We start from the raw sequence: 25541 nt of genomic DNA on the forward strand, positions 1-25541 counted from the left end.
GTAATGGGTTGGAAAGTGAATGTTGTTAGCATGTACATTTTTGCTTACCACTAGAAGAAATTTCCTTCAATCCTCAACTGATAACTTTTAAGTCATACACAGAGTATTAAAACTGACTTTATTTTTATTTTTAAAAAATTTGAAAAGGCTTCTTAGATACACGATAGGCAATTATAATGTTATTATCCATGGTCTTTGTATCTTCCAAGGTCATAAGCAGTTTTTATTTCCCACCTCTTGTGAGATAATTGATATCATAAATTATTATCTATATAAAAATGGTTTCGAAAGTGAAACAAGGAGATGCTTGATGGTTTCTTTGGATCCCAGGACTAACCTTTGATATACTACCTAGTAGGACTTAGAATGTATACTTGTACTCATTTTACTTGATTAAACGTTGGTCTCATAAAATAGTAAGCCTGGAAGAGTCCTGCTGCTGCTGCTGCTAAGTCGCTTCAGTCGTGTCCGACTCTGCACGACCCCATAGACGGCAGCCCACCAGGCTCCCCCGTCCCTGGGATTCTCCAGGCAACACTGGAGTGGGTTGCCATTTCCTTCTCCAATGCATGAAAGTGAAAGGTGAAAGTGAAGTTGCTCAGTGGTGTCCGATTCTTCACAACCCCATGGACTGCAGCCTACCAGGCTCCTCTGTCCATGGGATTTTCCAGGCAAGAGTACTGGAGTTGGGTGCCACTGCCTTCTCCGGAAAGAGTCCTGAGAAAATCACGTTTTAGAAAACAAAAATGACATAATTTTTGGAGGAACATATATTGTGATTGGAACCCTTACTCAGCCATTTACTAGCCTGGATAGATTACTCAGCCTCTTTACCCTCCATTTTCTCATTTTAAATGGAAATAATAACTACCTTTCAGCTTTTTTGTGTAAATTAGATATAGTGTATGTAAAATGCCCAAATACATGTTGAAAGCACTCAAAACAATAGGCATCATGTTCATTTTTATCTGAAGATTTGAAATCAGTCCTAGAAAAGTTAAAATAGAATTTACCAAGGTATCATGGCCTGTTAGTGGCAAGGATGGAGTTTAGAACCAAGGTGCTCTAACCAAATCCAGTGTTCTTTGCATATGCAATGTTATCTCTTAATTATTGAAATTGTTATGGAACCCAGTCCAGTATTCTTGCCTGGAGAATCCCAGGGACAGAGGAGCCTGTTGGGCTGCCGTCTATGGGGTCGCACAAAGTCGGATACGACTGAAGTGACTTCGCAGCAGCAGCAGCAACAGCAGCAGTCTTTTTAGTCAGGATTATTCACTGGTGGATACTCCTGTTACTCAATGAGTCTTCCCCGGTGGCTCAATGATAAAGCCACCTGCAATGCAGGAGACGTGCGGGAGACACAGGTTCAATTCCTGGGTTGGGAAGATCCCCTAGAGAAGGAAATGGCAACCTACTCCAGTATTCTTGCCTGGGAAATCCCATGGGCAGAGGAGCCTGGTGGGGCTACAGTCCATGGAGTTGCAAAGAGTCAGTCATGACTGAGTGACACAAAAATAACAACAGCAGCATGTTACTCAATAGTATCATCACTTTCTTTCGTTTCCCTACAATTCAAGATTTGAATATCTGTCATTAAGGCCAGAAACCCAGATTTTTTTTTTCATGTATGTGTGATTTAAAGAATCCTATTATTTTTAAACAAATACTTTCAAATTCTGTTAGAAACAAGAGAGTTTTTTCAACGGCCAGTTTTTAGAATCTGGAAAATGAGTCTAGTTAGCCATGACCTATAATAAATAACATAAGACGTTTCTATTCTAAGTCATACAGTTTCTAGTCTTAGTCACAATTGCCAATATACCTGCTGATACCTGCTGATACATGGCACTTTGTATTCTGTCTGCTGGCTTTTCATGGACTTCATGCTCTCAGACCAGAACAATGTTCAGAGCTCTAGATCTCTTACTCCTCCTGGATTATAGGTTTCAGGGTGCCCCCCAGGTTTGACCTTTTCCTGGACCAGTTTTCTTTGCCATCTGTGATGTGGACCTTCCACTCCTCACTTCCCATGCTGTCTAACTGTTCTACCACAGAGGTGTAGTGATGATGTTGGCTAATACTTACATAGAGCTTTACTTTTGGCAGAGTTTCTTTCACAACCATAATCTAAGTTGATCCTCATAACAACTGTGTGAAGTACGTAAATTGTCTGTCTTACAATTGAGGAATCTGAAATTCAATTAAGTAATTTGCCCAAAGTCATGTAAATCATGAACAGAAGGGCCCAGGGCCTTTGACCACAAACCCCATGCTCTTTTCACCTCTCAATCACTGCTTATGATCCTTTGCTGGCAAATTGTACCCCAGGTGCCCCGAGATAACCAAAAGTGCACCAATATAATAACCGAATGAAAATGTACAGTTAAAGTATTATGTTGGGATATGAAAGCTACTGGAAGAAGCATCTTATATACGAATCTATATGAGAAATAAAGTATTGGCAGTGTTAACTAAGGAGTAAGTCTTACAGTTCTTTTATTTCTCTCAAAACTGAGCATATGGGAGATAGCCGCTAAATTTTTTTGATTATTATTTCACTTAGAATATCATTGAAAAAGACACTGTCTCTTCTAGGGGAAAAAGTCTCTCAGCAATTTTTTCATTGTTTGCGATAGCAATTCTATAAATCATTTTCCTGGACTGCCTCCACTTATTCCTCTGATTTTATCACCTACGTATATGCTGCTACGTATATGCTGATGACTCCTAAATGCAGATACACAGCCCAGACTTCTCAGCTTCGGTCATTGTATGAAAACTATCTGCTGGGCGTTTCCAGATGATATTTCATGGGCACTCCAATTCAGAATGGGTATCCCAACTTCTGAAACTGAAGACAACAACTTTCTTTAAAATAAAAACTGCTCTTCCTTCTAAGTGCCTGAGTCAACATATTTATCTCTTTCCCTTCAAATACTTCTGGAATCTGTTTCCTCTCTTTTATCTTGATTGCTGCTAAGTCACTTGAGTCGTGTCCGACTCTGTGCGACCCCGTAGACGGCAGCCCACCAGGCTCCCCCATCCCTGGGATTCTCCAGGCAAGAACACTGGAGTGGGTTGCCATTTCCTTCTCCAATGCATGAAAGTGAAAAGTGAAAGTGAAGTCGCTCAGTCATGTCCGACCCTCAGCAACCCCATGGACTTCAGCGTACCAGGCTCCTCCGTCCATGGGATTTTCCAGGCAAGAGTCCTGGAGTGGGGTGCCATTGCCTTCTCCCTTTATCTTGATTACCAGTACCCTATTCAGTCTCTCATTATATCTCACTTGAACTACTGAGAAAGTGTTGGTTGCTCAGTCGTGTCCAACTCTTTGCAACCCCACAGACTGTAGCCCATCAGGTTCCTCTGTCCATGGGATTCTCCAGGCAAGAATACTGGAGTAGGTTGCCATTCCCTCCTCCAGAGGATCTTCCTGGCCCAGGGATTGAATCCATGTCTAAGCCACCAGGGACAATGGCACCCCACTCCAGTACTCTTTCCTGGGAAGTCCCATGGATGGAGGAGCCTGGTGGGCTGCAGTCCATGGGGTCGCTATGAGTCGGACACGACTGAGCAACTTCACTTTCACTTTTCACTTTCATGCATTGGAGAAGGCAATGGCAACCCACTCCAGTGTTTTTGCTGGAGAATCCCAGGGACGGGGGAGCCAGGGGGCTGCCGTCTATGGGGTCGCACAGAGTCGGACATGACTGAAGCGACTTAGCAGCAGCAGCAAGCCACCAGGGAAGCCCTGAACTACTGTGATAGCCTCCTAAATAATTTCTCTGTAGCCAGTTTTGTTATCTTCAGATTCATTCCCCACTCCTGACTGCCATTTCCCTTTTTAAAGCCTTTCAATAATAGTCCTCCATTCCCACAGGATAACATCATAGTTCTTAAGGCTTCCATCAGGAGCTCCCCCATGACTGCCTCTTCCACTTCATCTTTGCCCTTTCCCTGCTGTTTAGCTGAGGCCGCATATACACCAACTGCTTATAGTTGCCCGTATGCCATTCTTTTTTCTCCCCAAAAAGCTTTTGCTTATGCTTTTTTTTTTTTTTATTTTAAGGAATTGTTCTCTTCTTAAAAATCTATTACCATTCTCATCTCCCATTCACGAGCCAAATTAGGTGTGCTTCCACTCTATTCGTATTGTAATTATCTGTCTTATCAACTGCACTCTGCAGTTTATAACACTTGGGCTAATAGTGTATTTGGCATATTATAGACACTCAGATTTGGGCTTCCCTTATAGCCTAGTTGGTAAAAAAAAATCCTCCTGCAATGCGGGAGACCTGGGTTCGATCCCTGGGTTGGGAAGATCCCCTGGAGAAGGGAAAGGCTACCCACTCCAGTGCCAGCCTAGAGAATTCCATGGACCGTATAGTCCATGGGGTAGCAAAGAGTCGGACACCACTGAGCGACTTTCACTTTTTACTTTCAGACACTCAGATAGTTTTGAAATGGGCGTGCTTTTAGAAATGTCATGTTCTTGAAAACTACATGTTTTTAAGTTTTTAAATTTATTTCATTTTGTTGTGAATGATCTCTTTAGTAGGTCAAATTTGGTAATTCATGTTTACCAAGTTAGATTTAATCCATATACATGTCATTTTTTCATTAAAATAATAATTTGTTATTATATTCTCTTTTGTTACATGTTTCAATAAATTATAAAAAAGTAACATATGCTGATAATATTGCAGAAGCCCTGTCTCATGTAGATGAAAATATAGGTTTCTTCTCTATTATGTTAATATTGGTAGCTTTTCATTTATGAATTTATCATACCCATAGCAGGAAACAAACTAAATAAAATAAATAAGCTGAAGACCAGCTTTCAGTCCTTTACCCATCCAAATCAGTCTTTTTTATATTTTTTTTCTAGTTGAATCTGCTTTCCAGTTAGCAGATATTTTCTTGAGTAGTGAACAAGATCAGATACTTATTCCCCAAGTGAAGAACAAATTATAGTTAGGCCCGTGTTTATATTTGTATTACAGATAAGTTCTATACATACCTACAATGAAAACTTATTAAATGAAAAACAAGCATGTTGCAGCTATGAATTTTTCAGATAAAGGAAATACAATCTTGCTTATTGAAAGGAGCCTAACATTCTTTGTTATAGTATACTCAGCGGCAGTACATCTTATCCTAATCCACTATTTCAATCCAAAGCTAGCTAAATATTGGATTGTAAGGACAATAAAAATTTCCCTGCTATGTCATTTAACTGGCAGTTTGTTGGACTGGTTGGTTTGTTTGTTTTGATGATTTACTTGCTTCAAAGAGATCTAGAAGTTATATTTGTCACTCTCCAAAGTAAACCTCTTATAGGCAGTGATTATCAGCATATAGATGGCTGTTGAAGTACTACAAAATCTAGTACTTATGATTTCAAACCTTTTCTTATTATCTGAAAATATTTCAGTTTATCCTAATGTCTTATAAGAATATAAAATCTTTTTGAAAATAAGCATGAGTATATGAAAACTCTCTTTATAGGCTACCTTCAAGGAATTGTCTTTACAGTCGAATTATTCTTAAAAATTATGACTAATGGGACTTCCCTGGTGGTCCAGTGACTAAGATTTTGCACTCCCAATGCAGGGGGTCTGGGTTTGATCCCTGGTCAGCTAACTAGATCCCACATCTGCAACCTGATACAGCCAAATAAATAAATAAAAATATAAAAAAAAAATTGTAACTAATGTTCTTTTGTGTATTTGCATAATATTTACATATACTTTTACCATAAAAAAAAATACTACAATAAGGTATACTTTGTTGACTGAAAATGTATTCTGGAGATACATATAATACAAAAAGTGGACTCATTATGAAAATATAAAATTTGAAATAAAGCATTAGTTTTAAAAACTGAAGAATTTGTATCTGGGGAGTCTTAACATAGAGGATAGAGTGGAAAATAGGTGAGAGATAAGAGCCTCTCAGACTAGGGCTGTAGGTTAGTTCTCCAGAAAGGGACCTCAGCTGTCAGATGTGTCTTTGCTAAATAAAGTTGAGTAAACTTCATTCTCAAACTTTCCAGAAGAGTAGGAATCTTGGTCTGTTTTATTCATTGCTCTCTCCATAGTGCCTAGGACTGTGTCTAGCACAAAGTAGATATTGTATAAATGTTTGTTGAATGAATGAGTGATGACATTGAAAACGAGCCTGTCCTCAACCAGACCAGAGTTTCCACACATTGGCCTTTCAGCAGTCAGATCATGTTATTCTCTCTCTTAGATTCAGAAAACACTTGTCAGTAAGAGAACACTAAATAGTCTCTCCCTCACCTACTTTACAAAGATCTGACGGTTTCTTTTTAGCACTAGCCAACTATGCAAGCCTGTAATGAGTTAAATATTTTCCACAAAGTTTCTCTCATACCACCATGATACACACATAGTGTGTGCTGAAACACACAACCTTCATTAGCTACAACATCCTCTATAGGTCTTTGTTTGAATAAACAAATCCTATTCCTTTTTCAAGACTCAATGTCTTCTAAGAAGCTCCTATACTCCCTACCCTTCAGTCTGTCTGAGCTGGGTGCCCCTACTAGGTACTGCCACAGCTTCTTGTCTTTTTAAATTTCCCAACCAGACAGTTTTGAACATATTAGAATTGAATCCCTTAATGGCATCACATCATATGTTTTGGTTTCAGAAGTTAGTTGTCTGGTGAAGTGTAATTGGTGCTATTTATCATACTTTATAATATGCAATTATGTATCAGAGCTGGCAAAAAAAAATATTCTAAATTTCTAGGTAAGTTACTCATCTATTTAGGGAAGTAACCCAGTTTACTTTTTTGCATTTATGTGAGTCATTGGTCACCTGTGCAACTTGAGTTAATGACCTCCATATTTTAAATTTATTCCAGTGAGTTTTTTGTGACCATTTAAAATTGAGGCCCATGACGTGTACCTACTGGCCTGCCCCTAATTCTTGTCTGATCTGCGTCCCTGGCCAAATTCTGAGAAGTAGGGCAATACCATTATATCACATAATGTATATCAAAATGAATATAGACATATTTTCAAGAGACATAAACAGAAATACTAATTTTAAAGCATACATATTCTATGCCATCTTTCCAAACTGTAATATATAGAGGTTAGCAATGTAAAAATGAACTCCTTTTAAAGTTGGAATATAGTGCCTTATAGTTGGAGTATAGGTCCATCTAGTCAAGGCTATGGTTTTTCCAGTGGTATGTATGGATGTGAGAGTTGGACTATAAAGAAAGCTGAGCACCGAAGAATGGATGCTTTTGAACTGTGGTGTTGGAGAAGACTGTTGAGAGTCCCTTGGACTGCAAGGAGATCCATCCAGTCCATCCTAAAGGAGATCAGTCCTGGGTGTTCATTGGAAGGACCAATGTTGAAGCTGAAACTCCAATACTTTGGCCACCTGATGTGAAGAGCTGACTCATTTGAAGACCCTGATACTGGGAAAGATTGAGGGCAGGAGGAGAAGGGGACAACAGAGGATAAGATGGTTGGATGGCATCACTCACTCAATGGACATGGATTTGGGTGTACTCCAGGAGTTGGTGATGGACAGGGAGGCCTGGCGTGCTGCAGTTCATGGGGTCGCAAAGAGTCGGACACAACTGAGCAAATGAACTGAACTGAATAGTACCTTACTCTCTTAAAGCACCGTATTATTAAAGAACTCTTAGAAACGGTTTCAGAAAAGATTCAGAAACCTTTCTTTCATAGTAATTGGTTCATCTAATAATATCTTTAAAAATTAACTTCATATGTCACTGATAGTAGGTGGCTATTTCTGTTCTATGCACTAGCCATGTCAGGCCAAAAAAAAATGTATAAACATTCCTTTCAGACCACCACAAAGTAAAATAAACAGATCATCCAGGTATTGTTAAACCCAGTGTTGCCACCTCAAATCTGGCACATTTGTAAAATGTTTTCATTTTTAAAGCTTAACTTTAAACTTTTTCTGCTTTCACACTTTTTTATTTTCAATTTTAACCCTTTTGATGTAGGATGCGTCTTAAAAGGCCATTAATTTAATACAATGCTTTGAGTCACAGGTTCTTATTTGATACTTAGGAGAATAATTTGTGGCTTTCTGTAGTTAGACTATTAAAATTCATACTTCGTAAAACAGTATTTAGTAGTAAATTTAGTGTCAAATTTTTAGACTGATAAAAATTTTTAGAAAGATTTCTAGAAATCTCATTTCTAGAAAGATTCTAAACAGTTATCAATATTCCAATAAAATTTAAACCTGCAAAGATTTCTTCCAAATTTAAAAAAGTTATCGGGTTTATTTGTTTGTTTTTGCCCAACCACAAGTTAGAATAAGTGAAACAGGAGGGCCTAAGAATTCAGAAATTAAAAAGGTAAAGGTGTAAAACTCAACCTTTATTGTGTTGAATAGAAAGCAAAAATCCAAATCCCTTCTGATTTTTACAGGGCATATAGCAACTCTGTAGCAACGGAAACTTTATAACATTTTCTGATGACAGCAGCCTACAATGAGTTTTGAAAAAGTCTGGTGCAGTGTTTACAATGAATGGGCTAGGTGGTTTTATGCTTTGAGTTGGCATTTTCCCAAGGAGAGAAGTTTGTTGGTGGTTTGTTTTCCCCTCTTATGTTTAAGTGACAGAGTAGTGATTAAAATGAGCATTTTTTCATATTCTCATTTGGTCTTTTTTCTGAGCAGGATACCCAGTAAAATGAAATCCAGATGCTTTTACACCTACATACTATATTGCTGAGCAAATCATTTATGGAAGAGAAGGCAAGATAAAGTTGCTTTTAAGAGTCCTTTAGCATATCAGTTTGATAACTAGCAAAACACCTCTACTGCCATTAAATATTTACCAAGACTCAGCTTTGGGCAGGGAGGCAGTTTGGTGCAACAGATTTGACTCTGTGCAATGCCATTGATTAGCTATCAGAAGGGCATAGTTAATAAATAACTTTAGGTATTACAGAGCACTCTACATTCTTGTCAAATATTTTCTCTGAAGATGGCCTAAAAAAAGTCAGTTACAACCAGCATTCACCCCAGCGATGATTGCACAAGCACAACCATGAAAGAAAGAAAGGCCAGGCGAATCAGTTGAGCAGTAAGTACTTAGGCAATCTTTCCTAGTGACTGTTGTCATTGCCGCTGGACTTTAGAACTGAACATGTTTACATTTAATTAGAAAGGACACACAGTTTACAGCACAGTAGCTATCAATATCGGATCAGAATTGATTTCTGCTTTCTCCCCAGTGATTGCTTCCTTCAAGCTAATTAAAAAAGGCATATAACCAAAATGACTCACATAAATTTTAAAGCAAAGTAAACAATATTTCCTGGAGACCAAAACAAAAGTAAATGACATTCAACCTGATTATTAGCTACATTTTTTTAAAAAGAATTCTGATGCCTGTAAATGTGATATAAGGCACGTTTAGTGTTTATTGGACTGCTGATAAATCACATATTCCCTTCTGAAGAAACCTGAATGAGTGCTTTACTGAGTTCTTTAACTCTCAAAGAACAATAACCTTACATTTATCTCTCTAATCCCTAAAACATGTAGATAAAGCAGTCTGATAATAGCTTGGACTGATTTTATTCATGTCTTCAATTTTCACATATTGTACAGAGAAACTGCTAAAAATATAACAATAATTACCACATTGATTTCCTTTTAAATAAGTTAAATAGAGCATATGTGTAATTTAATAACATTAAGGGAATCATTCTGGTGTATGTGAGTCTGTGTAGTATGCACATACCTAGTCGTGTCCGACTCTTTGTGACCATGCCCACCAGGTCCTCTGTCCATGGAATTTCCCAGACAGAAATACTGGAGTGGGTTGCCATTTCCTACTCCAGGGAATCTTCCCAACCCAGGGATAGAACCCACATCTTTTGTGTTTCCTGCATTCCCAGGCATATTCTTTACCACTGTGCCACCTGGGAAGCCCTGTATATGAGTAACATTTCTCTACAGTTACCATAGCCAAAATCATCAGCAAAATTATGAAAAAAGATATTTTCTTATAACTCTATTCATTATAAAGGGAACTGTTTTAAATTTCACAAGCTAGCATTTGTTGATTATGCTATATTATGGTAAAATTGATTTCAAAATTAAAGATATAAAAGAAAGTAAGGGAGACAAAATGATTACCCACCAGAAGAATTGTGTTACAGCCCTCCTTCCTTTTCTATGCATCTGCCTTATAATCCCTCATCTAGGATGCAAGGCCATTAAGATGCAAGAAAATGCAGAATGATTCAGATTAGAAGCAGGCCTTAAGCAACATTCAATACTAAAGATAAAGGTAGTGAGCAAAATCTCTGTATGATCAGACATTTTTATCTGCTTTGGTTACTATTATATCCCCAAGCTTTTAATGTATACTCGGTACTCTATATGTTTAGTTGCTCAATAAATATTTATTAAATGAACGACTCCTTTCAGACATTATTTCATTATGAGCAAATATTCACTCATCCACCAGAGGGGAGTCCAGTAGCACTGTATCTGGTATTCCAGGAAAACTGCTGAAATCCACAGTGGTACCGTAGTAGATGAGAGTCAGGTGAAATCCCCCTCCGGAGGAGAGTAAGTCATTGGAGCTATTTTTGCTTGCTTTTCTTTCTTTCATTTTCTTTTTAAATCTTAGGCTTTTTCTTATTGTTAGTGTTCACAAAGCAATCAACCTGGAAGCCACATTGGTTAACTATAGACCAGTACATATCCATAACTTAGATTCTGCAGAGCACACACCAATCACAGAGATTCGAGTCAGCCATTAAAACATTAAAAAAAAAATTAAGAACCACATGAAGCAGGCCGTCAGTTCCACAAATATTTATTAAATCCTTTTCTGGGCACTAGAGATCAAATGGTGGGGAAAAAAATTGCTTCACAACTATCCAGTTGAAAGGTCAGAGTACTATAGGAGCACGTGAGAGGATCAGCTAATCTGGACAACAGGTCAGATTTCTTAGAGAAACTCATATCCATGCTGAGATCTAAAGGATGAGTAGGGGCTAGATAAGTAACAGAGAATAAGGTCAGTGTTCTGGGAGATATGAAAGTTGTTCATTCTGGCCTGGAGTATAGAGATTAAATAGGTGAATAATGAGAAATGAGCTAGAAAGAGAGGCATGAGGAGCTTTGTAAATGATGCTTAAGGAATTTGGACTTTACCCTCAGAGCAGTGAGGAGTCATTGAAGAGTTTTAATCCATGTAGTCGTACATTCACATTTGTGCTTTAGAAAACTCACTCAAGGCAAAGAACAAGTGAAGACTACTGCAGTAATCCACTAAAGAAAATAATGGCAGACACGCTAAATTGTGATAATGGTAATGGGGCTAGAAAGAAATACTGGAAAGATACAAGGGACATTTAAGTTTAAGTCAAAAGGATTGATTAGATTGTGTGTGAGAAATAGATGTCAAGGATGATGCATAGGTTTTGAGCATGAGCACTGAGTAGAAGCAGTACCCAGTGAGAGGAGAGGGAAAGAAAGGGCTGATTTGTAGAGGAATAGAAAATGAGATCATGAGTTTAGTTTTTAGATATACTGAGTTGTAGATATTTGTAGGATGGCCAAGTGAAGATGTCTGCTAGGTGGTTGTGTAGATCTGCTGCTCAGGATAGAAATCTGAGTTGGAGAGAAAGACTTCTGAGTTAGGAGTCATTAGCAAAATAAATGATTGAGTGACACCATGGGACTGAGCTAAAATCAAGGGAGAGTGACTAGAAGTGAGAAGACACCAACAGTTAAAAGTTGGGTAAAGAAAAAGAAGCTCCCAGAGGAGATTAAGAAGTGTCAAGAAATACTTTTGATGAAGCAGAAGAGCCGAAGTGTATTTTTATAGAAAGCATTTTCAGAAAGACTTGGCTTCTATTAGATAATAAAACATAGAGATTGAAAAATGAGCAATACCATCGTTGGAGCAGTTGTGGATAGAGCAGATAGCAGAGCCTTGAATAGAATTTGAGGTGAAGATAGGAAGCACAGACAGTTTGATTCTAAATGAGATGATCCCAAAGTAAGTCCAAGAAAAATCTCATCTTTTAGACCAAACTAGCATACCTTTGAACTTAGTCAAAATCTCTGGTAGAAAACAGAACGAAACAAAAAACTTCATAAATGGAATATCTGGCCCAAGGAAATAAATAAAATGTGAGTTCTAGAACTTTATTTCCCAGATTTGAAAAGAAAGTGGAGTCACTCAGTTGTGTCTGACTCTTTGCTACCACATGGACTGTAGCCTACGAGGCTCCTTCATCCGTGGGATTTTCCAGGCAAGAATACAGGAGTGGATTGCCATTCCTTCTCCAGAGGATCTTCCCAACCCAGAAATTGAACCCGGGTTTCCCGCGTTGCAGGCAGACGCTTTACTGTCTGTGCCACCAGGGAAGCCTCAATATAATTCCATGCCCTTGAAATTGCACTCAGAGAAGAAGCAAGGTGCATCTGAGCAGTTAGAGGCTGTTTGTCATATAAGGTAATGAACAGACACAAAACACACCCTACCCAGACTAGAGCAATTGTTTTAAAAGGTAAATCTTGTTCCCCTCTCTTTAAAATCCTTCAGGAGTTTCTCATTTGCCTTAGGAAAAGAAGCAAAATCCTCCTCATGTTCTGAAAAGGCCCTCTGTGATCTAGTCCCAACCACTTGTTCAGTGATACAAACACTGGTTGTAGCTGGGCTTCATTGAGCTCATCAGCCATCCTTATTATATATATAAAGTACAGATAAATAGATAAATATATAATATATCCTTATGTAATAAGAGAAGGAAATGGCAACCCACTCCAGTATTCTTGTCTGGAGAATTTCATGGTCAGAGGAACCTGGTGGGGTACAGTCCATGAGATTGCAGAGTCGGACATGACTGAGCGGCTAACACTTACTTACTTGCTTACTTACTTACTATGTAATAAGAGCATTGTGTTATTATGAAGCCTTGGTATATGCTCTTACCTGTGCCTGAAATGTTTCCATCACCTCTCTTCTAGTTAGTGCTACTCTTACCTTTAAATTTCAACTCAAATGTCACATTCCTTCCTTGATAGCACTTGCAATCATTTGAAATGTGTGTTTAGTCACTATTCTAGCTCTAGCAAAGTGCCCCAGCACACACTAGTCATTCATTTACGTGAGGAGGGGAAGCAGGGCCTGACATGTCACCATGCAGCCGCCCAATTCCAAGTAAAGCAAAGCACATGCTTCCAGTCTGTGTGTACTGACTGAACCCTACTCAACAACTCAATTAAACAAACAACGGTACAGCAACAGCTGTGTATCAAGCACTGTGCCTTTGTAATGGTCTCATAAAATGAATTTATTTAAACTTCATAGCTGAGATCAGCATCAGTGCTTATCCTAGGCTTTCTATAATGTGAAATAAAACTATATATCTAATAGGACTTAATTTACTTTTCCTAAGGGAGTCATTTAGGATCATTAATAAAATTGAAAAATATTTATCCTATGTAAGAACAGTTGGTCTGCTGTTTTTACATTTTTAGTAGAATGATTTATTCATGCAGATGGTATGGAGCATAGCTTTTCAATAGTTGAACATAATTCTCAGCCATTTGCTAAGAAATAGGCTAGTAAGAGTGTGGCCAGGCTCCTCAAAACCTTTTGTTTAGAACTGACCCTTATGTGGGTGATGCTCTTCCTTTGTGACAGTTCGTAGATAGAGTGCCCCATCTCAGTAGAAGGAGGATGACAAATTATGATCACTGACATTTAATTAGGCCTCAGCACTGTGAGATCACTCTTGTCTAAAGCTGACTGACACCAATCTTCTACATTATGCAGGGATTTCTTCTACACCATTTCTAATAGCTTAGTTATCTAGTGTCTACATAAATATGATATCTGATCACAGGTAGGGCTTATCTTACCTGATAAGGTGCTTCGATTTATAACTTAGACATGGCTGAATTCAGGTGTGGTTAGGTCTGATTTGGATATTATGCCATGGCTGGCCATGCTTGCCTTTTTTTAATTCCTTTCTCGTGTCACTTTGGATTCCTACTAAAATATGGTTAAATATGATCAGCTCTAGTCCATCCATGTTGCTGTGAAGATTTTCTCTCAGTCTGTGGATTGTCTTTTCATTCTCTTAACCGTGTGTCTTGCAGCATACAATTTTTAATTTTAATAAGGTTTTATGTCTATTTTTTTCATGGATTATGTCTTTGGTGTTGTATCTAAAAGCTCATTGGTAAACCCAAGATCTTATATGTTTTCTCTTATGTTATCTTCTAGATACATATTGTTTTGCATTTTGCTCTTCAGGCCTATAAAACATTTTTAGTTACTTTTTGTGAAAGGTGTCAATTCTCTGTCTAGATTCTTTTCTTGTCTGAATGTTCATTTGTTCCAGCACTTTGAGAAAAGGCTATTCCTTGTCCATGGAAGTGCCTTTCCTCTTTTGTCAAGATCAGTTGGCCACGTTTGTATGAATCTATTTCAAGACTTTCTGTTCTCTTCCACTGATCTGTTTGTCTCTTCTTTTGCCAGCATAATGCTGTCTTGATTGCTGTGGCTTTAAGTCCTAAAGTTGGGTGATGTCATTCTTCTGACTATTCTTCAGTATTGAGTTGGTGGTCCTAAATCTTTTGCCTCACCATGTAAACTTTAGAATCAGTTTGTCAATATATAAAATAATGTTCTGGTCCTTTGATTGGAATTTCTTTGAATCTATAGGACAAGTTAGGAAGAATTGACATTTAACGAACGGTATTGAGTCTTTTTAATCATGTACATGGAATATCTCTCCATTTATTTAGGTCTTTGATTTCTTTTATTCCAGTTTTCTTCCTGTTGGATTTGTATCTAAATATTTCATTTGAGGGAGTGGTAATATAAGTGGTAGTATGTTTTCATTTTAAATTGGAACTGTTCACTGCTGCAAGATAGGCAAGCAATCAACTTTATATTAACCTTCGATCCTGCAGCCTAGTTATAGTCACTTATTAGTTCCAGGAGTTTTGTTGTTTTGTTTCTGTTGAGTCTTTGAGATTTTCTACATAGACAATCATGTCATCTGTGAACAAAGAGAGTTTTATTTCTTCCTTCTTAACCTGTATACATTTTATTTTCTTGTCTAACTGCATTAGCTACAACTTCCAGTACTGTGTTGAACAGAGAGGTAAGGAGAAATATGTTTGCTTTTGCTGTGATCTTTGGGAGAAAGTATCTAATTTCTTACCATTAAGTATGATGTTAGCTTTAGAGTTTTTTTGGCAGATTTCTGTATCAAGTTAAGTAATTTCTTCTCCCTCTAGTTAGCTGAGACTTTTTATTATGAATGGATCTTAGATTTTGCCATTGCTTCTTCTGCATTTATTGATATAATCAAATGATTTTTTTTCTTAGATTGTTTTATGATGGATGACAATAATCAACTTTTTAATGTTTTATACCTAGAATAAATCTTACGTGTTGGAGTGCATAATTCTTTGTGTACTGTGTTGGGGTTGATTTACTAATATTTTGCTGAAGATTGTTGCATCTATATACATGGGAGATAATATTCTGTAGGGGTTTTTTTCTCATGATATCTTTATCTGATTTTGGTTTTGGGATAATCCCAGGACTCATAGATTGAGTTTGGAAATATTTCTTCTGTTTGTGCTTTCTGGAAGAGATTATGAAGAGCTAATTGATATCAAAAGAAAAAGAATTGGTATCACTTCTTCCTTAAATGTTTAATTAATTCATCTGGGCCTTGTGCTTTCTTTTTTGGTATATCATTGACTGTTAATTCATTTAATAGCTAAAGACTTATTCAAACTGTCTATTTCTCCTTGTATGAGTTTTGTTAGTTTGTATCTTACAAGGAATTTGGTCCATTTTATCTAAGTTATTAAATTTGTGGACATAGAGTTGTTCATAATGTTACTTTTAACATGCCTGGGATCAGTGAGGACCTCTTTTTCATTTTGCTATTAGTAATTTTTATCTTCTTTTTCTTGGTTAGCCTGGCTAGAGGTTTATTGATTTTATTAATTGCGATAGGCCAAAAATGCCTCTTCTCAAAGATATCCACATTAAATCACTGGAACCTTTAAGTGTTACCTTATGTGGCAAGGAGATACAAGAAAGTTCCAAACACTTGGGAACTAAACAACACATTTCTAAATAATCAAAAGTCAAAGGAGAATGTCAAGGGAAATTAGAATATATATATGTATGTATATATGTGTGTATATATATGTATACACACACATGTGGAAGTGAATGAAAATAAAACTGCAACATAGCAAAATTTCTGAGACACAGCTAAGGCAATGCTGAGAGGGAAATTTTTAGCACTAAATTCATACCTTAGGGAAATTTGAAATGTATCAAATTAACAATCTAAGGTCCTACCTCAAGAAAATGGAAAAAGAACATTAAAATAAATACAAACCAAGCAGAAGGAGGAAATATTAAAAATAGGAACAGAAAGAAGCACATAAGAGCAGAGAGAAGACACATGATGATATCAGGAATGACAGGATATCATTATGGACTTTCCAGAAATAAAAACAATAAGAGATTACTATGAACAGCTCTCAGTTCAGTTCAGTTCAATCATTCAGTCGTGTCCGATTCTTTGCGACCCCATGAATCGCAGCACGCCAGGCCTCCCTGTCCATCACCATCTCCCGGAGTTCACTCAAACTCATGTCCATCGAGTCGGTGACGCCATCCAGCCATCTCATCCTCTGTTGTCCCCTTCTCCTCCTGCCCCCAATCCCTCCCAGCATCAGAGTCTTTTCCAATGAGTCAACTCTTCGCATGAGGTGGCCAAAGTACTGGAGTTTCAGCTTTAGCATCATTCCTTCCAAAGAACACCCAGGGCTGATCTCCTTCAGGATGGACTGGTTAGATCTCCTTGCAGTCCAAGGGACTCTCAAGAGTCTTCTCCAACACCACAGTTCAAAAGCATCAATTCTTCAGTGCTCAGCTTTCTTCACAGTTCAACTCTCGCATCCATACATGACCACTGGAAAAACCAGAGCCTTGACTAAATGGACCTTTGTTGGCAAAGTAATGTCTCTGCTTTTCAATATGCTGTCTAGGTTGGTCGTAACTTTTCTTCCAAGGAGTAAATGTCTTTTAATTTCATGGCTGTAATCACCATCTGCAGTGATTTTGGAGCCCCAAAAGATAAAGTCTGACACTGTTTCCCCATCTATTTCCCATGAAGTGATGGGACCAGATGCCATGATCTTCGTTTTCTGAATGTTGAGCTATAAGCCAAATTTTTCACTTTCCTCTTTCACTTTCATCAAGAGGCTCTTTAATTCCTCTTCACTTGCTGCCATAAGGGTGGTGTCATCTGCATATCTGAGGTTATTGATATTTCTCCCAGCAATTTGATTCCAGCTTGTGCTTCTTCCAGCCCAGCATTTCTCATAATGTACTCTGCATAGAAGTTAAATAAGCAGGGTGACATATATATACAGCCTTGACGTACTTCTTTTCCTATTTGGAACCAGTCTGTTGTTCCACGCCCAGTTCTAACTGTTGCTTCCTGACCTGCATACAGATTTCTCAAGAGGCAGGTCAGGTGGTCTGGTATTCTCATCTCTTTCAGAATTTTCTACAGTTTATTGTGATCCACACAGTCAAAGGCTTTGGCATAGTCAATAAAGCAGAAATAGATGTTTTTCTGGAACTCTCTTGCTTTTTCGATGATCCAGCAGATGTTGGCAATTTGATCTCTGGTCCCTCTGCCTTTTCTGAAACCAGCTTGAACATCTGGAAGTTCACGGTTCACATATTGCTCAAACCTGGCTTGGAGAATTTTGAGCATTACTTTACTAATGTGTGAGATGAGGGCAATTGTGCGGCAGTTTACATACATAAAAATGGAAACTTAGAAGTGACAGACCATTTCCTCAGAAAAAACTATTATTCCGTTATTGATACGTGCAACAACCTGGATGAATTCCTGGGGCACTATGCTGTGTGAAAAGAGAAAATCCCCAAACCTTTCTATTTGTATAACCCTCTTGAAATGACATTATACAAATGGTAAACGGATTAGTAGTTATTAGATTTAAGGAGAGGGTGGAGTGGTAAGGAAATAGGGAAAAAGAAGGAATCTTTGTGGTGAAATAACTGTTTTGTATCTTGTCTGTATCCATGTCAACATCTTGGTGGTGCTATTATGCTATAATTTTACAAAATGTTACTGTTGGGAGGAAGGTGGTTAAGGATACCAGGCATCTTCTGTATTATTTCTTGCAACTCCATATGAATGTGTAATTATCTCAAAACAAAAAAGTAACTTTTTAAATATTCCTCAAAAATGAAGTGGAATGGAGTCGGGATGAGGGAATGCAGTGGAGAATGAGGCTTCGCACAAACATAAGGACAAAAGGAAGGGAAGTAAAACTGATATGACTCTTGTAGAACGCTAGAGTCCACTTGTTCAAATGGAGCATTTAAGCAACAATGTTCAATAGATAATTTTTGCCAGCCTCTTACAGAAAAGCCACTGTGCTTGGCCATAGAAGGAAATAAAGAAGAGCAAAAGTATTAAAGTAGAAAAGATAAGACAAGCATAAAGTAGGTATGAAAGATAGTGGAAAGTGATGAAGTTGTGTCTCCTTGGCAGGATATGGGAGAGTGACTTCATGATGGTTGTGACTATTCATCTGGGTCTTAAAGTGTAGTGATCAGGCATTCATAGTAGAGGCAACAGTGTGAGCAGTAATCTATAGTGAAAAGTGTGAGGGTGTTTTTAAAGAATAGTTTATGTTACCATTTGACTAGAATTAAAAATTTTTGATAGCATAGGTAGGATGAAGCCTGAAAAGAAAAGCAGAACAGAGTTCTGGAGCACCTTGAATTGTCAGACTAAACCTTGGGACATCAGCCTAGAATTCTACATCCAGGGAACTTACCCTCCAAAAGTGAAGGAGAAGTAAAGACTTTCTTAGACAGACAGAACCTGAGGGAGCTTGTCACCAAAACACCTGCCTTGCAGGAAATGTTAAAAGAAGTTATTCAGAGAAAAGATACTGACAGTAAGTTAGCAACTCAGATTAAATTAATTGATGAAATAAACTGGGAAGTAAAAAAGAGGCTCTGTTTTCTCAGAAAATGTAGTTAGGACAGCATAGCTCATACTTCTGCTTTCCATACTGGCTTTGTCTTTATTTATTTTTATTCAGTAAAACAAGCCAAACCTGCCTGTTGTTTTTTTTTTTTTAATGATTTAATAATGTTATCAGTGAGTGATAAGGTTAGGAAAACTAAGTTACTTCTCCCAATTCATGAAAAATCTGTAGCAACAAGTAGGTTTTTTTAATCATAGTATTTATAAAATATCTAAGTCTTATATGATATCTTATACAAAATAATTAGATATAAATTATTTCTTTAAAATTATATAATGTAAAAAATTATATAGTGTATAAATAGCTGGTTTCTTCCAGGTGTTGTGCTAGATATTTTCATATAGATAGATTACCTCATTTTTTCTCATATAAACTTAATGAGGTTTTTCTCATTATTTTAGAGTTGAAGATAACAGTCAAAGGGGTACTGTATTTTTCAGACAGAGTGAACAGCAAGACTGAAATTTGAATCTCCTTCTTCAAAATCCAAATCCAGTCTCTTTTTGTTTACCAGATTTGACGTTCTTGACGTATTAGATCGGATAATTCTTTGTCGTGGGGATCTGTCCTCTGCAATGTAGGATGTTTAGCAACATCTCTGGCCTCTACTCATTAAATGCTGGTAAAAATATTTTTAAAGGCTCACTTTCTATAGAGACATTCGCTAAGAATTACATAGTTTCAAAACTGAAAGAGTTAATTTAATTTTTTATGTTACTTCATTACCTTCATAATAAATAGGGTTCGTTACCCTCCGGTGTTAATGCCCTGTAAGCCACACTCTTTCTGGGGGTGATTAACAGCTTTTCTGCTCTTGTTTTATCATTTATTCTTACTGCGACTTAAAATATTTTCCTGTACAATGTCATTTAAGTGCCATTAAATTGTAATGCTGCTGTATGGGAAAAGATGCATCTGAAAAGCAATGCATCTCAATCAACTTGAAACAGAGGTTAAATGTGATAAGACTCTGAAGAAAACTAACCAATGTGACCCTCTTGTCAATTTAGGGAAGAACTTTCTGAAGAAAAGTGTTAGTGCAGGCTTTCCTGGTGACTCAGATGGTAAAGAATCTGCCTGCAGTGCAGGAGACCCGGGTTCCATCCCTGGGTCTGGAAGATCCCCTGGAGAAGGGAATGGCTATCCAATCCAGTGTTCTTGCCTGGAGAATCCCAAGGACAGAGGAGCCTGGCGAGATACAGTCCATGGGGCCGCGGAAGAACAGCACTAAAACAAAAACTTACTTCAGTGGTTATAGATTTATACACACTAGGAATATATCCACTCTACTTCACCTTTATTCCTCTAAGAAAATTTCCCTAAATTATAAACATTCTGATTTATTGAAGTTTATGAATATATTCTTCCCATAAAATTTCCCTATGTAAGTTAATATGTTGGAATTAGAAAGTAAATCATATGATACTGAAAAAAACTGCAAAGTATTGTAAGTTCTAAGAAGGAAAAGAGGTTCTATGAGGGAACATATAAATTTAAATGAAGAGACATAAAAGTTTTATCTGAGAAAGCAGTACTTATGCTGAGCCCTAGGAGCTTAGTCACACAGAAGCATGGCGAGAAAGGCATTCCAAACAAATGCTTCAAGCAGGAAAAGCTTGCTGCACCTGAGAAATGGAATGTCTGCTAGAAGGTGGTGCGTAGAGAGACCAGGTGACAGAAGGCTTTGCAGCCCATGGCAAGTAGGGGAGGATTCCAGCCCACATAAAAGGCTGTGATGGGTGTAAAAGCCAGATCCTGGCTCTGCTAGGGGTGAGATTAATTATATTACTTATGTCTTTGCTTCAGTTTTTTTATTAGTAAAAAAGTAATATTTAATAGGACTTTCCAAGTTGTTGTGAGGTTTAGTTAAAATATGTAGTTCATTATTATCATCAGAGATTTATTCTGAATTCAGCAAGGAACTATTATAGGGTTTTGAGTGACATTATCTAATTCATCTTTTTATGAGATCACTCCAGCTACTACTTCAGTCTGAGAAACCCTTGATGGGGATTTAAAGGTTTCCAAAACACACTGAATGATGAGTAGCTTTTTGAGCTTGAGAATAAAGGGTCCCAGTCACAGGTCCATCTGAGAGAAAAATTAAAATCTGCTAGTATAAACTTACTCCCCAAAAGGAAAAAATTAAATGATAGAAGACTAATAAATGATGAATGATTAGGGAATTAAATTGGGATAACATTGACTTTAATAATGGTATAATTTTTAAAACTGAGTCATTGATTCTTAATAGTTAATTGTTTATAATATACTAGAGAGTGTTTTAGGTATCATAAAGAAATGCAGAATTCCCAAAATAACCTGACTGACTTTAAGTTTTAAATGAGGAACATATATGTAAGATTAAAATACAAAGGAACTGGATAGGCTAAGATTTTTTTAAATAGGACACAAGAAAACACTGCCATAAGTGGAATAATAATAAACTGGATTTCATTAGCATGAAGAACTTGTATTCATCAAAAGACAACATTAAGAGAATGAAATATCACTGTACCCCTATTAAAATGGCCAGTTTAAAGGACTGGTAGTCCCACTCTAAGGTTGCACATAGAGCAACTGGAACTCCCTTGTGATGGGAGCATACACTGGCGTGACCACTTTGGGAAACTTTGCAGTGTCTGCTAAATCTGGACATACATATACCCTAAGGAGAAATTCTGTTCCAGGTATGAGTGCTTATGTCACTTATATCTCAGTAAACCTGGAAACAAAAACCAAAACAAAGAAGAAGCAAGTACGTAGGTCCATCAAAAGACACGTACAAGAACTTATTCACGGCAGCAACAGTGGGGTGGTGAAATAAGTTGCTGTGTATTTATGTAACAGAAAACTTAATAGAATTTTTTAAAAAAGCGAACTACATGCAACAACAGGATGAATCTCATAAACTTTATGTTAGCTAAAGTAAGTCAGACAAAAAGTTCAAAAACAGGCAATATTAATCTTGATAGAGGTTGAATTAGTGATTACCTTTGGGAAGGGGATCAACGGTAAGGACTGGAGTCTTCTGTATTTGTTCTGTGTTTTGTTCTTTACATTTTGTCAAAGCTGAATGTTTTAGATTTGTGCACAGTATATAATTTAAAATGTAATTGACATTTAAAAGTAAAGAACATAGACCTTTTAGCGGTTTGGTTTTGTTTTGTTTTTAGTTCCTTTCTTGGATCTTTCAAGTAAACAAAAAGAGTGGATTGAAAGAAATTGGAAGTTGGAAGAATGTAGAAAGTATGAGAGGACAGAGAAAGAATAGGAAAATGAGCAAGAGACAGAAGTCTTTAAGTACATGGATTGGTAGAAAGAAGAATGAAATAAGAGTTAGATACATAAATAAGGAGGTGAAAAAGCACAAAGGAAGGCACTTTGCTTGCACTCCGCCAATCTGGCACCATGCACCATTTCTATTCATACACAGTAATCGATCATTAGACCACAGTGTAGCAGCATTCTCTCTTCCAGATTAAGTTGAATTCTGGAATGATTTCTTTTGGTGTGCTAACTGTCCCTGCCTCAGGTCCATCTTATTTCCTTGTGACACCTTGTCCAAAGTGAGCACCTTGGAGAGGTGTATAGGTTGCGAAATCAAGAAGAAGAAATTTATAATTACTTTAGTTTGAAAAGTTTTAGATAAAGTACTAGGCTAGATATTCAGCCAGAGTTAAAGTTCCCTGACAAGCTTTCTGCAGCTTTAAGGATTAGATTACTTTCTTTCAACATTATCAATCTGTATTATATAGTTGGGTTGTTTTACTTCGAGTCTCCCATCGACATTTCTTTTGTATGCATATACTGAAATGATTTTATTTAATAAAAAAAGAACATCTCCTGTGTGGATTTTAAATTTCCCCTTATTAAATATTTATATTTTCAAAATGTCTTTATTTAATTGAGTGAGGTGCTTGGTGCCATTTCAAAATAACCTCAGGTGGTAGATGTAATGACATATCAAAGATTTGACCTTTAGCATTTTAGGATTCTATTTGTCTGCGTTTTCTTCTGCATTCATTTGGTCTTAATTTATATGCTGTTTCTCTGTATGACTTAATGAGTGGGTGTATTTGGAGTAAGATTCATTAACAAAAAGAAAATATATCTGAATACATATTATTTCTGTGCGGTCTGACTGGTAATCTTAACCTCATTCATATCTCAACTGTGACAAGTAGAAAATGCTGTGTATAAGGCTGATCAGTATTTGTACAAACCTCATTCATTCTCATTAAGTGTTCAGCTGAATTAGACCCTGGATCTACTAAACTGATGCCCATTCTCTTACTTCTCACTTCTTTGCAGTCAGCTTATTACATTCTTTTATTTACCTAGAGATACTTTATTTTCCAATTCTTTGCTATTCCTTTTAAAGAAAATTGAATGTAATATTTACACTGATATAATTAAATTAACATCTTACAGCATCTTTTTGTATGCTTTGGTAGCAAAGATAATCATTTGTCTGGGTAGCTTTCAGCTTAGAAGCAGAGAAATGGATAATTATCAAGTATAATATTATGATATAAAAATTACTTTAATTTATCCATTTAAGTGTGCCTTTATTGATTTTTAGAAATGGATCTTTCTAACTGGAGCTTTTTGTTTAATAGATTATTGGTCTGTAAGCCTACATATTTATGTTTAAATTTTTTTATTTTTATATTTTCTCAGTTTACACAAATCTTTATCCCAAGAAGAAAATCTGAAGGATCGGTTTAATCTTACACTTAGTACCTATGAAGAAGCTTTAAAAAATAGAGAGAACATTGTTTCCATCACTCAACAACAAAATGAGGAACTGGCTACCCAACTGCAGCAAGCTCTGACAGATCGAGCAAACATGGAATTAGAGCTTCAGCATGCTGTAGAGGCCTCCCGAACGGCCAATGATAAAGTTCAGAAGTAAGTAAAATGATCTTGTATTATTTCAAAAGTACGAAACAAAATGAGGCAAAAGCACTTTGTTTTGGCAACTAAGTAATATGTATTCATGCTATTAATAGTTTCAGACAGAAGTGGATTGAGCCAAATGCACGTGTTTAGACTACGTGTTGTATTTAAATTTGGGGTCAAAAAGTCATTTACTTGGGAATCGTGGTTACTGTTTAGGGCAAACAACTTTTATTTTTGTTTGTTTTTAACTTTTTTTAACTTAGTAATTGATCTTTGTGAGTTCATGGAGGCCATACGATAAAAATCATTTCATAGGTACTACATGAAGTTATTAGCAAAGGGAAGAGATGGGCAAGTTACCAGTTTTATTCATTTAGCATCAAAGTAATCCTGCCTGAGCTGAAATTTTCTATGATCTTGCAGTTTGAGACCTCTAGATATATAGAATCCAGTACAGTGAAATTCGTTTTCTTGTGTTGTTCCTCTGAAGAATTCAATACAGCTTTCATAGTGCATGATATTTATTTTAAATAATGTTTGCATTTTTATTCAGATTTAAATAAAGCTGCATAATCAGTCAGTCTTTAATGATGGCTAGCAAAATGATAACAAATAACTTACCATATAATGAAATCGCTTGTTAATTGATGAGACTTGAACACTGTAGCAGAATTTTCTTAGGCAGCTTTAAAGTAATAGAACTTTGTCATTTTAACAGAGCCTTTTTTTTATGTATTGCGAACAGCATTGCATCATTTACACACCTAGTCGCATTCAATTCTAAGACACTAAATTCTAAGACAAAGAGTTCTAAAACATACCTTTTTCCTTAGCAGTTTTTTTCATTTTTACAGTATGAAGTGTAAGTGCTAACTTCAAGATTTCTTTCTTCTCACTACTTCTTATTTGAAAATAGGTCTCAAACATTTCCCTCACACTCCTGAAATTATATCTTATATCTTGATTCATAGCCCAAGGTCAGGTACATATGCAGTCAAGACTTTTTTAAAACAGATTAGGAATTTTGCATATTAATCTTTAAAGCAATGTCTTCTACCTTGAAACTTATGATTTATAATATTATATTTTTATAGGTTTAAAGATTAAGTTTATATTTGACCAGCAACTGTCTATAATTATTCACAATGAAATATTAATGTTCTAAGAACACCAAGATAGATATTTAGGTCTATCTCATTTCATTGTCAATTACAAATCAGTAACTTTTGACAGTCAAGATCTATTTTGGATCAACTTGCTTAAAAGCTACAAATACTTTAAATTTCAAAGTTTTCTTTACATGCAATCCTTCAATTTCTTTACATAACTAAAATTCCCTAAAATTGTGTTTCCCAAAGAGCATTAGATTTCTAAAATATTTGGAAATGTTGTCAGCTTTCATTTTAAATCTCATCAGCTATCTTATTATTTTGTAGAGGTGGATGAAACTAGAGCCGATTATACAGAGTGAAGTAAGCCAGAAAGAAAAAC

General features: G+C 36.6%; 1 protein-coding gene across 2 annotated transcripts in view; it reads left to right on the top strand.

The window, feature by feature from the left end:
- Positions 1-25541, top strand: part of MIPOL1 (mirror-image polydactyly 1) — a 306156-nt gene that overhangs the window by 230980 nt on the left and 49635 nt on the right. For both annotated transcript variants that reach the window (XM_061394947.1, XM_061394948.1), the window contains one exon: positions 23829-24059. In XM_061394947.1, the coding sequence (XP_061250931.1) occupies positions 23829-24059 (231 nt within the window). The remainder of the gene's footprint in view (positions 1-23828; positions 24060-25541) is intronic.

Source organism: Bos javanicus, chromosome 21, assembly GCF_032452875.1.
Source record: "Bos javanicus breed banteng chromosome 21, ARS-OSU_banteng_1.0, whole genome shotgun sequence".
Taxonomy (NCBI): Eukaryota; Metazoa; Chordata; class Mammalia; order Artiodactyla; family Bovidae; genus Bos; species Bos javanicus.